The sequence below is a fragment of the Camarhynchus parvulus genome, chromosome 1 (genome assembly GCF_901933205.1).
Source record: "Camarhynchus parvulus chromosome 1, STF_HiC, whole genome shotgun sequence".
Lineage (NCBI taxonomy): Eukaryota > Metazoa > Chordata > Aves > Passeriformes > Thraupidae > Camarhynchus > Camarhynchus parvulus.
Window position 1 is genome coordinate 33,543,638 of NC_044571.1, and position 19,767 is coordinate 33,563,404.

At 40.0% G+C, this 19,767-nt stretch overlaps 1 protein-coding gene across 2 annotated transcripts in view; it reads right to left on the minus strand.

The window, feature by feature from the left end:
- SLC9A7 (solute carrier family 9 member A7) overlaps positions 1 to 19,767 on the minus strand; it is a 69,676-nt gene that overhangs the window by 23,324 nt on the left and 26,585 nt on the right. For both annotated transcript variants that reach the window (XM_030950793.1, XM_030950803.1), the window contains exons 2-12: positions 13,384 to 13,583; positions 12,017 to 12,094; positions 11,272 to 11,348; positions 10,524 to 10,636; positions 9,109 to 9,214; positions 8,681 to 8,822; positions 5,348 to 5,453; positions 4,923 to 5,011; positions 4,698 to 4,811; positions 2,234 to 2,345; positions 723 to 876 (exon numbers count right to left, since the gene is read on the minus strand). In XM_030950793.1, the coding sequence (XP_030806653.1) occupies positions 723 to 876; positions 2,234 to 2,345; positions 4,698 to 4,811; positions 4,923 to 5,011; positions 5,348 to 5,453; positions 8,681 to 8,822; positions 9,109 to 9,214; positions 10,524 to 10,636; positions 11,272 to 11,348; positions 12,017 to 12,094; positions 13,384 to 13,583 (1,291 nt within the window). The remainder of the gene's footprint in view (positions 1 to 722; positions 877 to 2,233; positions 2,346 to 4,697; positions 4,812 to 4,922; positions 5,012 to 5,347; positions 5,454 to 8,680; positions 8,823 to 9,108; positions 9,215 to 10,523; positions 10,637 to 11,271; positions 11,349 to 12,016; positions 12,095 to 13,383; positions 13,584 to 19,767) is intronic.

Below are 19,767 nucleotides of genomic sequence, written 5' to 3' on the forward strand. Positions count from 1 at the left end.
TGTGATTCTCTAGCACCTCTCTTGATAAATATTCTCAAATATGAAAGTACACGCAGTCAAAAGTACTAAGTATTAGCCAGGATTTATAGTCAGACATCTATAATCATGCTACTTACCATTTTCACAGATCTCCTCAAAACAGAAGGAAACACACCCCAAAGACCAGCAGGACCCCATTTATCCCATTTATATGTTAGATAACATCAGGTTTTGTTTAAAGTACCTGTTTAAAGTATTTGTTTAATATACCTTAGCACCACCCAATAAAGAATCCACTGAACTCAAAAACCTTAGCAGGCCCATTATAAAGAGCCAAAAGAAAGGGAACAGTCTTAGTACAATATGAAGTTTATATGGGACTAGATTAATTCTTTCTTTTCAATATAGAGCTGCTTTATCAGGCAACACTATTCCATATCCTGCTGGACTGACATAGACCTAGATACCTTCTTGCAGAGCACCAGATCACCTTCAGGCTGAATCCCAGCAGCATCAGAACATTTTCTTCACCAGACTGCACTAGCACCTTCCTCTATAAAATACCATGCCCTAAATACCTATATAGATATATATATATATATATATATATATATATATATAGTATAAATACCATTATCTAAATTCTTCTAGCAAGCATCAAACCAGTTCTGTAGAGCTATGCCAAATTAGCACAGCTGCCTGTTGAAAAGTGAAGTTTCCCCAGCACGCAGCTGCGTACCAACCTGATGTTGAGCCAGGACAGCATGGGGGTTGTGCCTCCACCAACAATCCACACAGTGAAAAACACGATGAGCAGAGTTGTTGAGAACATCATTTGGTGGGAGTAGGTGGCAGTATCTCGTATAGCCAGGGCAAATGCCATGGCTCCCCTGAGACCTATCACAAAGAATGAAACAGCACAGCTTCAGAAGTGCAGGCATGACTGTGGATAGCATAGCACCTTTCCTTGCTCCCTCCCACGAAGTGTCAGGCAGAAAGCACTGGGCTCCAGCAGCTTTTAATTTCCTTAGATTCCCTGATTAATAATGCCCTGGGATAATTTACAACAGAATGTTGTAACTCCTGGTTTCCCATAACTTATAGAATCCACAAGTGCTGTGAAAAGGTGTAAATACTTCCAGAAACTAACAGGAAAGGAAGACAGAAACAAACAAGTTGTGAACAGCAAAACATTATGTAAGTCAAGCAACTTCCTGAATCAGATAAAAATTCAGACTTTTCTAGTTGAATCCATAATTGAAATGTGAGTTCTTGACCTGACATTTTTATCAGCTATAAAAATAGTCTAATTAATTACATGGCAGGCAGACTATATCTTTCCTAGTCTCCTCTGCTCCCAGTTATGAAACCTCACTAGCAAGAACAAGCCATGGCATTGGACTACTTGCAGACTTCTTATGCAGAGGAATTACACGATGGTTAAGTTTTAAGGAGCCCCTGGAGTTCATCTGGTCCAATTCTCCTGTTCGAACAACCCCTGCTCTACCTGCAGTAGGTTGCACAGGACCACATCCACATGGCTTTTGAATATCTCCGTGGATGGAGATGCCACAACCTCTCTGGACAATTTGTACAATGCTTGGATATAGTAAAAAGGGTTTCTTGATGTTCAAAAAAACCTCATATGTTCCAGTTTGTGCCCATTATTACCTCTGGGCCTGGCACAGGGCACCACTAAAAATAGGCTGGCCCTATCCTCTTTATATCCTCTTTTGTACAGAGGATTCCCTGGAGCTTCTTGAGGATGCACATGTTTAGACACACAATGCATAATTTGCCTTTAATTACAAACTTAAACAGTTGTCTGTGTGACAGAAATTACAAGGCAATTTAAGTCAAATACCTTTGCCCAACTAAATGGGAAAGGGTACCAATAAATACACCTCCATTTTCTCAGCAGGTATCTGTTTCTGCACAATGTGAACATCCTCTCAGTTAGAAATAACCTTTTGGAAGAAACACATCCCAATTCTCTCATGTCCTTCACAAGCACTTCGAATGAGAATGCTCTACTCCCAACATCAGGTGCTGCTGCTGTGAGCAGGTAGCATTTCACCCACCCCAGACATGGCACACTTTCTGTAAAGGCTGAAAGACACATGATGGCATGCTGCAACAATCAGTAAGTAAGCCTTCCATTTAGGATGCATGAATGTGGATCACAAAAAGAGAAGGTAGCAGAGTCAATTGCTTATGATTTAATGCTTGCATTGCCCAGAATTTTTGCTCTTACCTGAAAACATCATCATGTGCTGAAAGCTCCAGCTGATCTTATGCCTTCTGCCCAAATTCAACAAGAAGGAGAGAGGGTAGATATGTGCAGCTCTGCCCAAAAAGATTGCAACCTGTTTGCAGCTGAGGGTTAAGGATTTCTTTTTCCTGAGGTATGCAGGTTTTGGTACCTGGCTTTAACATGAAGCTTTTGTTTTAGTGAGAGATTTAGTGAGATCATGATATCAAGTGTTTTTCCCATAGCTGTGTGTCTAAAGCAGTCTTTCCCCAGTTTTATGCAACTTGTGCATTCACAGGTGATTGCACAAAATGCACATTTTTACTAATATAACTAAGTTTTTAGATGAGCAGTGAAATTATACCTAGTATTAAAATGACCAATTGTACAAATGAAGACCTTACTTTTAAAATTCACACTTTAAACAATTATCACCAGCACCATGCAATTTTGAGTTTTGGAACAACAGAAATGCAGCCCTGTATACCGAGGGGAAACCAACTTAAGACCAGCAAGTGGCCACCCCATCATGACTCCTGCAGAGGCAAAATATCCTAATGGCTAGCAAACACCAGTACAGAGTTACTAAGAATACAAGTCCAAAAGCCATTTGTTAGCACTAGAATGAAGCTGAAAAAGAATAATGAAAGGGTATTGCAGAAATTCATGAGAGCAGGTGGTAAGCATCCCCCACTGTGGTGCAAAACATCCAGTGAGGAAGCAGAAAGCTGAAAAGACTCTCCACTGTATAAGGAAAATTTGGGAAAAACTAGAGTGGTGGGCTGAAGTCCTATAAAGTGCCAACACAGCCAGAAGCCAAACAAACACTGATCATTTGCTGCTGGGATGGGAACATTAGAAGAATAATACATCTCCCATGGAAAAGAAATAAAGAGAATGTAAGAGCTCTAGACACCACTGGGTTGTTGCCAAAACTAAAGTAAAGCAATACTGTCAGCAGGGAATATGTCTAGAAAAACCAGATTTTGATTATTACTTTTTTGAAATAACCCTCACATAACTATTCCAAGCAACTTTTATACCAGTCCTTTTGAGGACTGCAGAAATCAGACATCAGAAGCCATCAAGACTAATGTATGTAGGAATAATAGCTAAGATTTTGCCAAGGATGCTGAGGCTCTAGCTCTGTCTTTACAGTCCAGCCTGTTGCTTTCAACAACTGGTGATGTCTCTACATTTCACCCCTGCAAGTTGTTAACTCAATGGGGACCACAGGTGTTGAGTAAAACACAGGTGACAGTACTAGTTGCCCTTCTCACAAAGGTAGAAAAGCACTCAAGAGGTAACAGAGGTTAAGTGTAGTGTTAGAAAAAGATGTGGAATATGTACTAAAAGGCAAGTAGGTAGAGAAACAACTACTGAAAACAAACTCAGGACAGACAGCACAACTTGAGAGAAGATGGAAGGCCACTCTAAGCATGAAAAATTGCATTGTTTGGTATACCAAGTGTAACTATTCTGTTCATATCTTTATCCAATATCTGCAGGGCTCTGGAGCATTTCTTAGGTCAGAAAAGTGGATGTGAGGCGACACACGAGAAAATTAATTGCTGTTCCAGAAAAAAGTAAATGGCCAAAGGAAAATAAAAACAGATGTGCTAAATCCTGAGAAGTAGTACAGAAAACAGTACAAAGAAGAGAAAATAAGTACATCTCATACATGGCCATTTTTATATGTCCTTTTACAGGGTTTTACCTCCATTGCCATCAGCCCTACTCCTACAGCAGGCAGAGGGAAATGAAGACTGGAAGATTGATTCCCATTTCTTCATGCACACTTATAATTCTGCTGAATTTTCAAGCAGCCAGGAATATAGTGAGGAGAGAGTTACACAATCCATTTCAACAGGGGCAGGATGCAGAGCTTACGTGAGTGTGACTACTACAAAGTGTTCAGTTCTGGGGAGTTTGAGAGTCAGGTACCAAGTGAACCAGAGACAATGGCAGAAGCTTCATGTAATGGTCTGCACCCCAGTTGAGTTCCTTTCTCCTCCCATCACCTGAGATGGGAATTGCTCAAAGATTATCTATTCACCCACATTCCTTTTTATGTATTTGAAGTTTGCCCCTTACCTTCTCAAGGGGCCACCGGAAGTAGAGAGAAGAATTAATCCTTTTCTAGGTCTCCAAAGTTCAAATACAAGAACAACACAAGCAGTGTTGGCTGTCAAAAGCCAAAGCACCCGGTAAAGCATATTAATTTATTTATCTAATGAAATTATATGTCTTCTAACATTCAGGTACAGAGCCAACAACTATGTGGCACAGAGGCTTAGGGCTTTGATATAAGCTGTAAGCAAAGATTTTTCTCCAAATTATTGTGCATGCAAGACATTAGGAAAACTAAGGCCAACCACCATTCTCTGTTTGGTAAAGCAAACAAACATCACAAATTTTTGGACACATAAGAAAATAGAGAAACCTCGCACAATGTGAAAAAGGATACAAAAGCTCCAATAATGAAAACTGGGCTGAATATGTGCTTCTGGAAAGTAAACAGTGCCAAGCCCATATAAGAAAATATGAAGTTCTCAGCCAGGAAGTGCAACACTTCAAAGAGCTAGAGAGAAAACATCACATGTTAAAGGCCAAGTAAAAAAGACGCTGTAAAAACAAAAGTACATGGACTACTACAGCAGTGCACTGTAAGAAAGGTAGAAGACATCCTTGCCTGCTTAGTGCGACTCCTTGATTCAACTGACAAGTTATTGTATGTATAATGTGCCTGGGTGATTCCACAGAACAGGACAGCCACCACACCTGTGAACAGAACCACATGTGCAAATCAGCCTGTTTACTGCCAGCTCACCACACTTTCCCTTCACCAGCTCCATTTAATTTATACATCATTCTTAACCTCGAGATTTTATGACCCTTCCATTCAAGTGGGTGAGACATCAGGTTAGGGAGATGGTGTCTGAACCAAATTATTGCCTTTGTTACACAGTGAGCTGCAGCTTCAACATTGAACAGAAGGCAAAAAAACCCAATAACCCAATTTTAGGCCCAAATATATTTCTCATTGAAAAGCTTTATTGAGAAAGTGGAAAAATGGCTGCTGAGATGGACTTCTGTGCTTAAATCCAAGCAACTCACCAGTAAATCCACATGCTTCTGCAAGCAAGAAAGTGCTCCAGGACATCAAGAAGAAGAGAGCCGTTTCCAGCAGGGGGAAGCAGTGCAACTTGGTAAACTTTGTCACGTTAAGTCACTTGTTAAGGGATCAAAAAGAAATCTTTGGCTTCTCTGTTCCCAGTACTTCTGAAAACCACTTTTATGTACTAACAGCCCATGCTTGTTGGAAAACAAAACACTTTTGATGCTGAAAAATGCAAATTCCAACACATCAAGGCAAACTTCAGACTCAACTTGCAATAACCAGTTTTGATTATTTTTGTTGTATATCCATAGCAGAAAGTGTGGCTCCACCTCTTAGAAGTAATATTATCTTATTCTATGATTCCCTTTCAAGTGCTAGCAAGGAAGGGATATTTACCTGCTGTTCCTTTTAGACTGTGTGTGCCTTGGCTTTTCAGGGGATTGGTGGGGGAATGATGTTTTGTTCACCCTGCCAACCTCAAATATAAATCCCACTCCCACCTTCTAACAAAGCATAAAATGCATTCAAAAGCATTTAATTTACAGAACTGTTCTTGACTACAGCAACCCTAAGATCAACAAGAATTTTTCTTCTCAGATTTGTTAATAAGTCTTTTCCAGCAAGTGTGGCTACTTCAGTACTTTTAAGGCAAAACAATTGCTGCCTACAAAATGTATTTCCTCTCCTCGTGCTGATGTGTTTTAGAGAAAAAGCCAACTCAGAGCAGCTCAGTCTTTCAAAGGAAAGAAAAAAAAATTCATATTGCAGAGTAGAGCAAAACCTGAGGAACATCAAAGCACACCCTGAATTAAGAATTCATACAGCTACTGAAGAAGCGGAACAGACTTCAGTAGTGTTAAATTTAGCTCTTCGCACACTACAAAAAAAGTTGCTTACCTATTTATAGAATCCTTTCAGTGTTGTTTTTTTTCCTGAGCACTACTCTGGCAGCAGGTACACGCTGAACAGCACACTGTATCTGAGATGCAAACAGCTATGCACAGTTCACATGAAGGCAATCAGCGCCAACTCTCCACTCACACCTACTTCTTGCTGACATACTTGGGCTAGGGCAAACATACACTCCAGACACACCTTCAGCCATGACCTTGCTTTGTCAGAAGGTTGCTCTCAAAACAAAGCCCGGAGCATCATTAAAAAAATCCATCTCCATGTTGCATTACACCAAATATAAAACACAGCATACTTTTTAAACAGCTATTCTGCACAGAAACCACATCTAAAACTTCTGAGCTCAGCTGAATTCCTCTCCACCACTTCCCCAAAACAGATCTATTTTCTAAGATCATGCTTCTGAAGCAACATCCACTGTAACAAAAATTGGAACCCTTTTCCCCACAGAATACTCCGATAATCCCAGGGCCTGGTTCAAGAGACATTCATGGATGCCTAAGGAAAGTGGATAGCCACAGTCACTCCTTGGGAGAGGAAGAGGTTGAACCTTGTTCCCCCAAAGTTAGGCAAGGGGCCTTATCAGAACCAGTTCCTTATTTCCAGTCCTTTCTGGCAGTTCTGTGACACAAACTGTTTAACTTGCTGTTATTGTCAGTAACCACACCAAAATATTTCATTAAATCTGAAATGAAAACCTGTGCTCATAATTTTGGAGGAAGCTCAAGGCGAGAGAAAGGCAAGAAAAGAAAAACATTTTATTATTTCATATAATTGATCAAATTGAAATGTTAGCTGAAACTAAACAATTCTTTATTTTTTCTTAATTATTTTCTTTATTTGTTAGACACAGCCTTGTATTTCACATCTTTTCAAGCAGTCAGATGCTGCAATTTAGTAAAAATATAGAATGTGGTACTATAATTTAACTATTTAAAAAAAAAACTGAGATAGCTTGCCGAAAGCCAGAATAAGTCCTTGTATATTATCTGCATAATTTGGAAACTGAGCATTCTGTCTATTCTCAAAGGACAGGGCATGACTGCATGAAACCCCTTACTCAGAGAGGTACAGGTATAGGTACTTCATGCTATAGGAATATTAACTTAATCCTTAATTTATGGGTTCTAATCAGCTATGAATAGTAAAATGCAAATTTTGTTTGCTTCTATATCATTGCATGACATTAAGGATGTTTCCAAAATAAAATAGTCATATAATTAAACAGCCTAAGAAAAAGAACAACGTACATCCAAAACAGAACAAAAATAAAAATATCCCCACCACATATACAAAATGCCACCACAGAGGCTTTGTTCAGAACAGCCTCACATCACCTTCCTGAGCACAGCTATTAGAAAAGGCAAGGATGAGTTGCTGCTTCAGAGGCATAATTTTACAAAGTGGATCTGGATGCATTTCAGCAGTGAGAGCTATGCATGGCTGGTAGCCTAACAGCCAGAGAAAGAATTGTGGTTCTGGGTCACATAGATTGCAGATCAGTGGAACTGAGACTGAACATTAAAGCATCAACAGCCCATCTTCCCCGTTATACTTAAGGGGTTTCCATCATGCAGACATGTCAGGAAAATCTGTACATTGTATACAGCTTAGACAATACTGCTTCAGAGTCACAGGTTCATGATCATTGTGCAGAACATCTCATTTTATCCCTTTCAGGTCGGTGTTCAGAAGCCTGGGCACATCAGAGCAGCCTGGGATATGCACAAATTTGGCTATACTAGTCTGACAGAAAGCAGAGACTTCATTTTGCTCCTGAAGAAGCATCATGGCTCCTGGAGTAGGTCAGGCTGGAGGTCTACTGCCTGAGCCTAAAACAAGACCCACACAAATTGCTTGCTAAGCACCTCAGAGATCTAACCAAATAAGAGCAATAAGCATCAAGAGAACAGAATAGACTATGCAAGGCACATCATGTTATTGAGTTAAACTCTCATGGAGATAAAATCTTATCCAAGATGTATGACATCAGATTTCTGGCAAAAAGTTTAAATGCAGGACTCAAAAAATGCTGTGGGGATCAGAAATAGCTGAGAGATTTTGCTGATGACAGAATCAAATACCATTTATCATAGGAGATGTCTTTCAAGACTAATAAAAACACTAGGTTTTATAACCCCATAAAAAGAAACTAGACATTATTAGGACATGCCTTGGTTTGCTGCAGCAACATCACTAAAACTTGTACTATGGCCTCAGTTTTATTGGAAAGGGTTGATTTCTGGGGGTACCTATAATGTCTTTCTATAGAAAAGAAGTCAAATGAATTCTGATCACATCTTCACACTCAGAATTAAACAAGCTAGAGTCAATTCTGCTATAATGGGAAACAGGAAAGCCCTGATAATATCCACATGTGCCATCTCAGCTGGAATACCAAATATGAAAAAGGATATCAGAGCTGTCACAACCCCTGTCACTGCTCCCATCATGAAAGAACCACTGAATATTCCCAGGAAAACACCAACAGACTTGAAAAATGCTGCAGCATCAAAAGCATGGGTATTTTCACCTGTTGGCTGGTAGGCAACTATAGATCTAGAAAGAGAGCACACAATGGCAAGTTAGAAGCGGCACCAGGAAAGATTTTTTCTGTAACAACACTACCTGAGCTACAGGGAGACAATCCCATGCTGAAGACATGTGTGTCATTCTGGACTATGTATGCATTAGGGGCCTTGGAAAATGTTTGCAATGGTTATCAATCCAGTTAAAGGCAATCAATTTAATCTTAAAATAATGTTTTTCGGAAAAAGCATTTCTTTTAGACAAATGCCAAAAGCAATTTAGTGATTTCAGAGCAGAAATTCCCAAAGTTACTTACGAGGATAATACAATGGCAACCGCATCATTCAACACGCTCTCTCCAAACAGAAGGGCATAGAGATCCACATCAGCATGCAGCTCATTAAATATTGCCAGCACAGTAACTACAGACGGAAAAGAGGAAAACAACACTGCAACGACTGCACGAGCTGGGGAACAGACTTTCCAGTTTGGCTAAGCAAGAAAACCCAGGAATTGAACAGGATCGAAACTAAAATGGGAAAACACAGCCATGTTTACCTACAAGTAAGCGATTCCTCCATCAGTTTTAGGGCAGCTTCATTAAGAGGTGGCTCTTTCGTCCTCCCTATGCACAGTGCTCATAGCAAGGCCCCCATGAGCAAAGGGCATGGGGCAGACAAAGCCCTTCTACAAAAGCCCTGGTATTATTTTAGAACATATTCCATATAAAACAGTGAGCAAAATGTTGTGCAGCTCTTCCTGCTTTTAAAAGCTGTATAGATTGTTGACCCAGGCTTATTATTTCAGCCATTGTAAAATAGCACAAATGATCCTAAGTGTTCCTCTAAGTATCCATTATGCCTCAGGTGTGAATTTCCACAAAATTTAAAAAGGACAAGAGTGCTAAATATTTATAATCATTCTTTCAAGAAAATTCTGAGATGAAAGACCATGATCTTGAAGATGTTCCCATATAAGCACTTCAAAAATCACATGGTGATTTTTTGCATAAATTGTATGCAACCACCAGCTGTTCAGAGCTCAGCTCAATCACAGGAGCTACTTCCCATTTTCACATTAATCACCACTAAGCACCTCAAATAAACTGCTTTAAATGTCAAGCTGCATATTTCAGCACTCCCCACCCTGGCCCCTGACTTTTGCCAGCCCTACTGATTTGACAAGTGGAGACTTCAATGTGAGCCTGCTTGACTCTGAAGGATGTCTACATTATTTGGGGACAAGCTGAAATCACTTGGCCAGAGAAGCATTCTTCTGCCTTAACTTATAAAACATGAAGTCTATTTGAAAGAGGAACAGGAGATCCCCCACCTAATGAAGCTAAAAGTTTCACATACTGCTCTTAAACTGCCCAGCCCCAAGCAATGCAGCTGAAGAAGGAAGTCCTGCTATAGAGAAAAACCAATAATTTCATCTATTTGCCATCCTAGACTTGACACACACTTAACAAGAAGTCATTTAACAAAAAACATTTAAGTATTTGAACAGGAGAGTTAGACTTTTCTCCAAATGTGCCATGATGTCATGCCAGTTCAGTCACAAATCAGCAGAGAACAGCTCTCAAAATGCTCAGAATTTGCATGTGTTTCAGAGAAGAGGTTCAGAGATATGAATATAAGATAACTGAAAATAGAGTCCTGTTAATATGCAGCTCAAAATCCTAGCAATAAGGTTATTTTGGAAGGTTATTAAAAATGTCCATCAAGGTACCTGGATCAGTGGCAGATATTATCGCTCCAAAGAGGAGGCAGTCTGTATAATAGAATTTATCAGACAGCTGACCCACCAACTTCATTAGCTTCACAACCCCATACATGAGATTCCTGAAGAGAAAGATTAAACATTCCAAGTCAAACAATCTGGTGCATTTCAGAGAGTCCAAGGGAAAGCACAAAACACAGTTATTTCAGACAGGCTTGTTCATGCTACAGCTCAGTGTAGCCGTGTAGCAGAAAGCTCTCAAAGTGAACTTTCCTTTTTTCCCTGTGAAGTAAATCAAGCAATATATGATCCAGAAGACATCATACAAAACCAATAAGTAAAGTCTGAAATCTTCACACAATTAGCAGAGTCTACATGTTTCTTACATTTCCCACCAAGTTTTCTCTGCTACCGAATTCCCTTTGGTATTATTTCTCCCAACACAATACATAGGCCAAAAGCTCTGAGGTAAGAACAACCTATAATAATAGATTACTCCTCTAGTGAAATTCTTTGAGACATAAGTCAAGGTCACCAACACAATTCAGGATTTCTGTTATTCAGAATATCCATATACAAGACACAGTAATATGAGCAGGATAAGAGATTGTAGGCAAGCCAACCAACATGACCAGCTATCTTCAACTAAATGTGTGTGTATATAGATACATAAAATATATATATGCAGGCAAAGAAAGACAGTGTTTATCAGCTTAAAATTTAGTGTAGAGAGGAACTGATATCAGAGTTCACTTACCCAATAATAAAACAAGACACTGCTGTTCCTAAAAAGGCATAAGCCAAAATGGACCCCAAATTCCTGAAAAAGTGTCTCTGCACAAGAAAAAAAAGAGTTTTATATACTTACTTTAGCAAAGTTATATTGCTCATTCAGAACCATGTAGCACACTGCTTCACTTGTATCAATACACAGAAGCACACGTCTATTTCAGAGAAACATTTCAATTACTGCTACGTAAATTCAATCTAACTTCAATAAATTGAATAAACCAGATCTGTGCCATGCATTAGACCCTACATGTAGCTTACTGACAGAAGGTTTATTGACAGAAAGCAGCACCAATTCATGGTGTCTTCTAGCAAGATCAGAATCTGAGCCCTTCTGCCATTAAGGGTCTGGCACATCTCCTCTGGGATTCAGGGTTAGGTCTGCCTCTCAGCATAATTTACTGCATTTTGGACATTTGAGAAGGACCAAAACAATTCATAACAGAACATCATTTACTTTAAATGAAACTGACATCAATGTCTGGCTAAGTTCAAAGGAAAACATATCAGCAAAATTAAGTAAGGTTTAATACATTTATACTTAAAAATAGATGTATTTTCTCTTAAAACAATATGACCTAACCATCTCTGGAGGAAATTAGATTTTTTCTTATTGTAAGTAAGTGCCTGAAAGGAGACTACAATCCTGACCAAATCAGCAATCTCTCATAAAAAAAAAAGGATTTCTTCTCCTCAGAAGTTATTGCACTTACTTTCTTCAGGCTATAACCAGCATGAAAAATAATTGGAGGCAATAGAATGTTGAAGAAAACTTCTGGGTCAAATGTTACCTAAAAAATAAAATATAAAATTTCAATTAGAAATAGACACATACAAACTTTTAGGGCTTTTTCCTCATTCATTTGCTGACAACCACTATTTTTGGTTGATGAACTAGATAAGATGAGCCTCTAAAACATTGGCCAGCTCTATTTGTACATGGCAGCAAAAAGCTGCAGTTCCTGTTGGTAAATAGCATCTAGAAAGAACAGGCATTACATTGGTTACTCATGATCTGGCAGCAGTCCTAAACACAGTCCCCTATTTAAATTAAAAAGTTCTAGCAGAAATGATGCTGGAGAAGATTTCTCCTGTTGTGATACCTGATATTGGTATAGCTGCAGATGAAATGCTATTTTAGCTTACTTTTTTTGTGCAGATTTAGCCACTGTATTGTTATTGTAAGCCAGTCAAGTCAGATACAAGACTGGTTTTCAGAAATTTGGATCATACACCTCTTCCATGTATTTCAGTAGGAGTTCCAGATATCCATGAAGGACTACATTACACTAAAGAACAAAGAACAAGAGTTAAAATGCAATCAGAAGACCTTCACATATATGGGACTAACTAGGCTCTCTTCACCTGCTGCCTGAGCACTACAACTGTGCCCTCCCAGGGCAGGACTCGTTTCAGCTAACTTGAGATACCTACAGCAGACAGATACACATGGACAGCTACGCTCTCTTCATACTCTGCAGAAAGAAGTACTTTTAGATTACAATCCTATGCTTCAAAGTCTAGCTTTGATACACACAAAAGGTGATTAATTCCTGACACTGAATAAAAAGGCAAATAACACATCTGAATAACTGCTGATAGGTGAATTTTACTTCCAACACCAGACTGCCTCATTTGGTGGTCTATAGGGTAGCAGCAGTAACTATTTCCTGACAATAAACAGATTTTAAAACCCTGGGAAAAAAAAAGACCAACACAACAAGGAACAATCGCTTTTCACTAAGAAATTATTATTTTCCTTACTTTGCATTTATACAAGGCAGCACAAGGCTTTTTTTTTTCAGTTCAGCTGGTCTCTGTAAATTCTACAGATGTTAGAAACATACATTAAGTCTTCCAACCAAGGCCTTTAGGAAAGCACCACATACATGTAACAGAGCACAGTTTCTCCAGCAGTGATATAATACAGAAGGTGCTTTTGAATTAAGCATTAAAAGGCTGTTACTATCAGGAATGCTGACACTTGACACTGCCTGAGGTGCAAGTGGGATGGAGGAGGGAGGGAACCACAGAGGAAGGAGGAACACTCAGCCAAGCATGTGAAATGGTACCGCCTCACCTTTCTCAACATGTCATTTTGCTCCACGTTGTGGATCTTGCCAGGGCTAATTTCCCCTTTGAGTGTGTACTCGAAGAACTTGCCGCTGACGTTGACCAGCAGGGTGGTGAAGGGCCTGTCCTCCTGGGAGCAGCTGAATGGTTTGTCATGGCCACTCGTGGAGGGAGTCCCGTACCTCAGGATCACCCCAACTATGAGTCCTGGAAGAGAGGTAAAAATCCATGAGGCTGATTTGATACTCCTGCACTTCAATGAGTTTCAAACATCATCCAAGGGATCATGCATGAACTTTACAAGCATATGGGCATCATAAACACGTTGAAGTGAATTGGTACTATCAGTTTGCTGCAGGGGAAGAGAGGCCCTGAGCACATCAAAACTACCAGAGAATCTGAAGTATCTGGTACCCGACTGAAGTGACAAACAAAATGTTCCATTTCAATTTTTGTCTTCCTCACCCTCATTCACACCTTGAAAACCCCCAGTCACATGAGAGGCTGAACATTAGGACACATCAAATACATTTCACCTGCCTTAGGACAGAAGCAAGCAAACACTATTGCCAGAAAACAATGACTGCTGGAAACACGTGACCATAGCTGATCTGGAATGGTGATGTTTGCCATATTTTATGGCTGCAGCAAGAACACAGTTTTTAGTCTTACAATTCTAGGCAAGTAAGCAATGCCTGTTGCACAATCTTCTGTATACTCCACAAACTTTAAAACTAAGACAGATGACATGCACAAAGAAGCCACTACATGTCATTTGCAAGCATTTTCCACATTTCATATAAACAAAAATAAAAATAAAATAAAGAAGCCACTACATGTTATTTGCAAGCATTTTCCACATTTCTTATAAACAAAAATAAAATAAGATGTAAATGATCAATCATAAGAGATCCAGGATTCAGGAATATAGGACAAATCACTTAAGCAGCAGAGAAAATCCAAGCAGAAAATACTATCAATAACAAATGCATCAGACTCAGTGACAAAAATAATTCCTAACTTAATGCCAGGGGGCTGGAGAGGCACAAAGTTCTGACTGAGCACTATTCCTGCTACAATATGCTAAGAAAAGAATATCTGCAGGGAGAACATATAAGAACAGTCAAAGTGGTTTTGGTCTGGTAAGTAAACAAATTGATACCCACTTACTAAAGGCTCCCTGTTGCCTTAGGATGATCTGCAATTTAATCCTTGCTCCAGACCACTGCAAGATGAAAATGGATGTTTGGTGCTTTTGTTGATGAGTCCGTAGTCAGTGTTGGGTCTGCTCTCTGTGACCCTCCCTCTGCATCCATAGTTTCCCCAGAGAGTAAATGAAGCTGACAGGTAGTAACCAAAAAATAAATGAGGTAAAACAAACAAAAAATCTACCACACATAACAAAAACCCCAAATAGACCTATTGTTATGACATAGTGCAAAGAGCAACCAAGCTGTGCCCCCAAAAAGCCAACCAAAGGAGCGCACCTCATTCTCCTGAAGTCCATAGTAACAAAACTGTTTTAATGCAAGAGGATACAGCAGGTAGCAGCTGTGACACTAGTGGGAGGCTCATCCCCAGCCTTCCTGCTCTAAGAACAGAGCAGCAACATGATCATTCCAAAGTAACTGGAATATTAAGAGACATTTTATTTAGAAAAGGAAATACATACTCAGAACACAGGAAGAGATCTCCTAAACAAGATAAATCCACTTACTGAAATTTCAATGCTAATAATTTAAATACACAGATTTACAGGAGCATCTCCTAACACCTCCAGAGCATTTTGCAGCTATGCATGATGGATGAGGCAGAAACACAGCTCTGCACAAAGTGAGTTTACAGCCAGTCACCTCCAAGCCACTTGCACTACACCAGTTATGGCTACAGAGCCCTTCACCAACCCAGCCAGGCGAGCAGCCCAAGCTTTCTGCTGCTCTCACTCTACTCACAGCTAGGAAGGGCTGCACTCACAGAAGACATCAGGAAGACTGATTGTGGTAAAAATCGATCTAACCAGCATCAGCCAGAATTCCTGTAGTAAATCAGAATGCAAAAAGAAAACTGCACAGATGAGCATATACATAGCTGCGGCATAAAGCCAATTCAATATTGCTACTCAGCTGAGAATAGAGAGGGGGACACTTCTGAGAGTAGCTTCTTAGGGTCAGAGACTGTCCTTACTGAATGCATTGCAAAAGCAGATGTAAAAACTCCATTACTATTGCATTAGGAAGAGAAACCTGAGAGCAGGAGGTGATTGCACTATATAACTGGCTGTAAACAACTTGTACATTCTCCTCCATAATAAGATATACCTCCATAATAAGATATGACAATTATATTCATAACTGGCACTTCTCATTTGAAGTGAAACATTCTATCCCATATCCTCACTCTCCCATGGCCCAGTAGCACAGCTACAGGGAATTTTCATTCACCTCCTATTGATAAAACAGCAAAATGGATGAAGTTTCTATACTGAGCACCATGCAGTTTAGGAAGATGGGGTCTCTGCTATCAGGGTGCTGTCTTGCAGCAGGATGCACCTGGACCTTTGCTGAGGCAAAAGGCTGTCAGAAGCAGTCAAGTGGGTAAAGCCACCCACAGCTCAGTCATTAAAGGAAACATGTATGAAAACAAAAGGGGCCCAAGGAAGACACACAAATTCCACAGCCAGTTTCATTAGCAAGATACTAGACATTTGTTAGTTCAAAAGATGAATTAGAAGAATGGAAAGCTCCCTGACTTTACAAAGGTACAGGCATACTGTTGTATACATCACGTAGTCCCAAACCAAAAGGTTTTGAACACTGAAGTGAAACATTAAATCACACATTTAACAAAAGTTGTTAGTTCTTTTCCTAAAAATACTTGAAGTCTTCACAGAAAACTATTTGGAAGAATTTTCTGTTTTCCAATGAACATCTTTTACACACTTAAAAGTTACTGGACTTGTTATGTGATTTCTACATCACATCTCACTTGATAATACAACATTAACAAAGTTCAAAGAGTTCAGTCAGCTCCCCAAGATCACAAAAAACTAAAACCCCAAATGCTTTTCAGGCAGAAGAAACTGCCTGATTTATAGGCTCAGGAAGGATGCCCTCCTAAGCTGTCTGCCATTAGATGTTATACAGAGACCAGGGCATCCTCGATAGCTCTCTCTGAATACTTGATTTCAACCATTCCTGAAACATCAGAGTTGCAGCTGAAGAATCAAAGTAGAATAGAAAGAGAAATACCTGGAATTTTTCAATGGACAAGCCTAGACTAAATCTTACTGTTAACATAAGCAAAAATTCATTATAGCTCTGTTGTTTATTTGGAAGCAAGGAATGGCTGCTGGAACCTAGGAACAGATACAGAAGAATGGGTACATAAACTCAGTGTCACTCCTACCCAAGGGGTTACTGCTGAAGAGCTTATGGAGAACCTGGAACAAAAGCAAATATTTTCCTCACTGCTTAAGAACATGCTACATGTTCAAAAAAAGAACCTCTAGGCCAGATAAATCCAGCACTGCCTTTTATTGCAAGACTGCAACAAGACAGAAAAAGCTATAAATGGGTACAAATACTTCAAAATTTAAGAAAGGCCTTACTTTCAAAGTTTTGGGTTGTGGTAGCCATTGCAAGGGCAAGTTTACATCATTGCTCAAAGACTCTTATGAAGGATTATCTCAAACACTAATACCTAATTGCAAGTCATGCATACAGGTTTTCTCACTTTTAACAGAGAGCATTTATGCCAGCAGCTTGCCTACACAATGCTGATCATGCCGGTTGTACACAAAGAACATCTTACTAAAAGTGAAGCATTAAATCCTGGGAATATTTCGTCCCTTCTGAAACAAATCGCTATTGATAATGAAAAATATTAGATTTCAGACATAGACATAGAATCATTTAGGTTGGAAAACACCTAAGATCACAGAGTCCAACTGTTAACCTGGCACTGCCAAGTCTACCACTAAACCGTGTTCCTACACCTACACAACCTTTAAACACCTCCAGGGATGGTTACTCATCCACCTTCCCGGGTAATTCCAATCCTTGACCGCCCTTTCAGTGAAAAAAATAATCCTAATATCCAATCTAAACCTCCTTTGATGCAAATGGATTGGTCAACACCAATCTAACAATGCACCACGTAAAATGTCATCTTTACTTTTGGTTTTGTTTGAGTACAGAAGTCACTGAAGTGAGAACATGAATTCAGAAAGACACACATAACCACGAGTGCCTTTATCTGGTAAGAGCTGTGGCCTGTGTGATTTCCAGCCCAGTTCTCTGCTGAAGCTGCCCTGAGGTTTCAGGGAGAGCCAGCTGGCAGCTGACTGCAGGAACCAGAGGCGTTCACACTTCACATCACACAGTTTGATCAGTGAATTCAACTTGATCTGAGAATCAGTGGAGTGGATCAATCCCTGAGCTCAAACCTGTTTAGATACAGTTTCTTTCACACACTTTTGGTAAAGAGCTAGGTGCTGAAAGCTGAGGGTCCTTCCCTTCCAACCTTCAAACTGAGGGAGACTTAGAGAGTTTTCTGCTGTTTGCAGCTACTGTCTGGGGAGACAGAGAAGAGAGGGACAGAATCTTCTGGAAAGCGCACAGTGATTAAGAATAAAGACATCAAACTTGTTGCAATGGAGGTGAAAAAAATTAGGCAAGGCTTGTTTTTTTAAACAATGAAGTGGCTAAGCACCAGAACAGACTGTCACAAAGGCTGCATCATCTCCTTCCTTGCGAATAGCCAAATCTCACTTGAGCATGGCCATGAGCAACCCAAGCTGAGGGGGCCTGCTGTGGCCAAAGGGCTGGACAAGGTTACCTCCTAAGGTCTTTCCCATGAACATTTGGACCCCTCAGACAGACACCTCATACTGCAAACATTTCTTTTAAATCACCTTAATTGCTTTCTGGATCAGGTCTTGGGGCTATCTGTTGCTTTGGAGCTGGGTTTTTATTTTGCTTAAATAACAGGCTGCTCTCCTAACTCAGTAAGTGAGAGTAAAAGAAATAGCAATGAGTCTCATCATAAAAGCCAAAGAGATCCAACAGGCTAGGAGGGGGCTGCTTTTACTGCCTCAGTCCACCCTCATCACCTGCCTTAGGCCTCAACTGACCCTATCAAAAGCAGTCAAAAGGTGTGACCAGGAGATATTCAGCTAATTCCATATAAATACAGGAAAACAGGTACTGTGATACACCACATAAAACACTTGTTACTGGTGCTTCTCTTTTTTTTTTTATAATGCAATAGTAGTATCTTTTGAAAGTGATACTACAGCAAACCACTCAGAGGTTTGTGAAGCTGGGCAACACTGTCAGTGACGTCAGTCTTGGCTTGGCCGAGTTTGTCATCCCTTACTGCAGCCCACACAGAGGCAGAATAGCACATTTTATGTACCTGGACACCAGCTTCTTTGGTGATAGTCAAATACTGTTCGCTTTTGAAAATACACACAAAGAATAGAGGGGGAAAGAAAAGGATTTCTTATGTTTAGAAGTCTAGATTTTTGTTCCCTACTTCCAAACTGAACTTTCTACCAGCTTGAGGGCAAAAAAACAAAGCTGAGAAAAACTTGGCAAGAAGGATGAAAGAAAGTCCTGTATGTATTTTCAAGGTGAAAGACTAATAATAATACATAGTGTTTATCGCATAGATCATTTTTCTTCTGGATGTTTGTGTGCATCAAGATATCACACTTGGCAAGTTTTACTTTAAATAGCCTAAACACCAACAAATAAAATATTTTTCCTATTACAATGTCATCCTTTGAACATCACAGCCCACACCCTCAAATTTCACAGTGATTTTTGACAAAGTTTCAACACTTGTACAAAACAATTCAAGCATTTTTTGATACAGAACTAAGCCAGTAACACTATATATTAAAAAAAAAATCAGATCACATGTTACATACCATCTCCAGAAGCACTAGTAACTCACTCTCCGTACCTATATTTGCTTGCCATTGACTCTACTACCCTGCACAGGAGGCCAGAGGAGCACCACTATACAACCCCTTGAAGAAGGGTTAAGCCAGTGTCTGCAGAACCCCAGGCCTCTGACAGCATCAGCATTTTCCATATACTCAGCACTGGTGAGGCCACACTTTGAGTCCTGTGTCAAGTTGTGGGCACCTCACTTCAAGAAGAACATTGAGGGGCTGAAGCAAGTCCAGATAAGAGCAATAGAGCTGGTGAAGGGTCTGGAGCACAAGTCCTGTGAGGAGCAGCTGAGGGAGCTGGGATTGCTAACTGGGAAAAAAATAGGCTCAGGGTGTCCTTATCATTCCCTAGAACCCCCTGAAAGGAGGCTGCAGCCAGGGGGAGTCAGCCTCTTCTCCCAGGCAACCAGCGACAGGACAAGAGGAAACAGC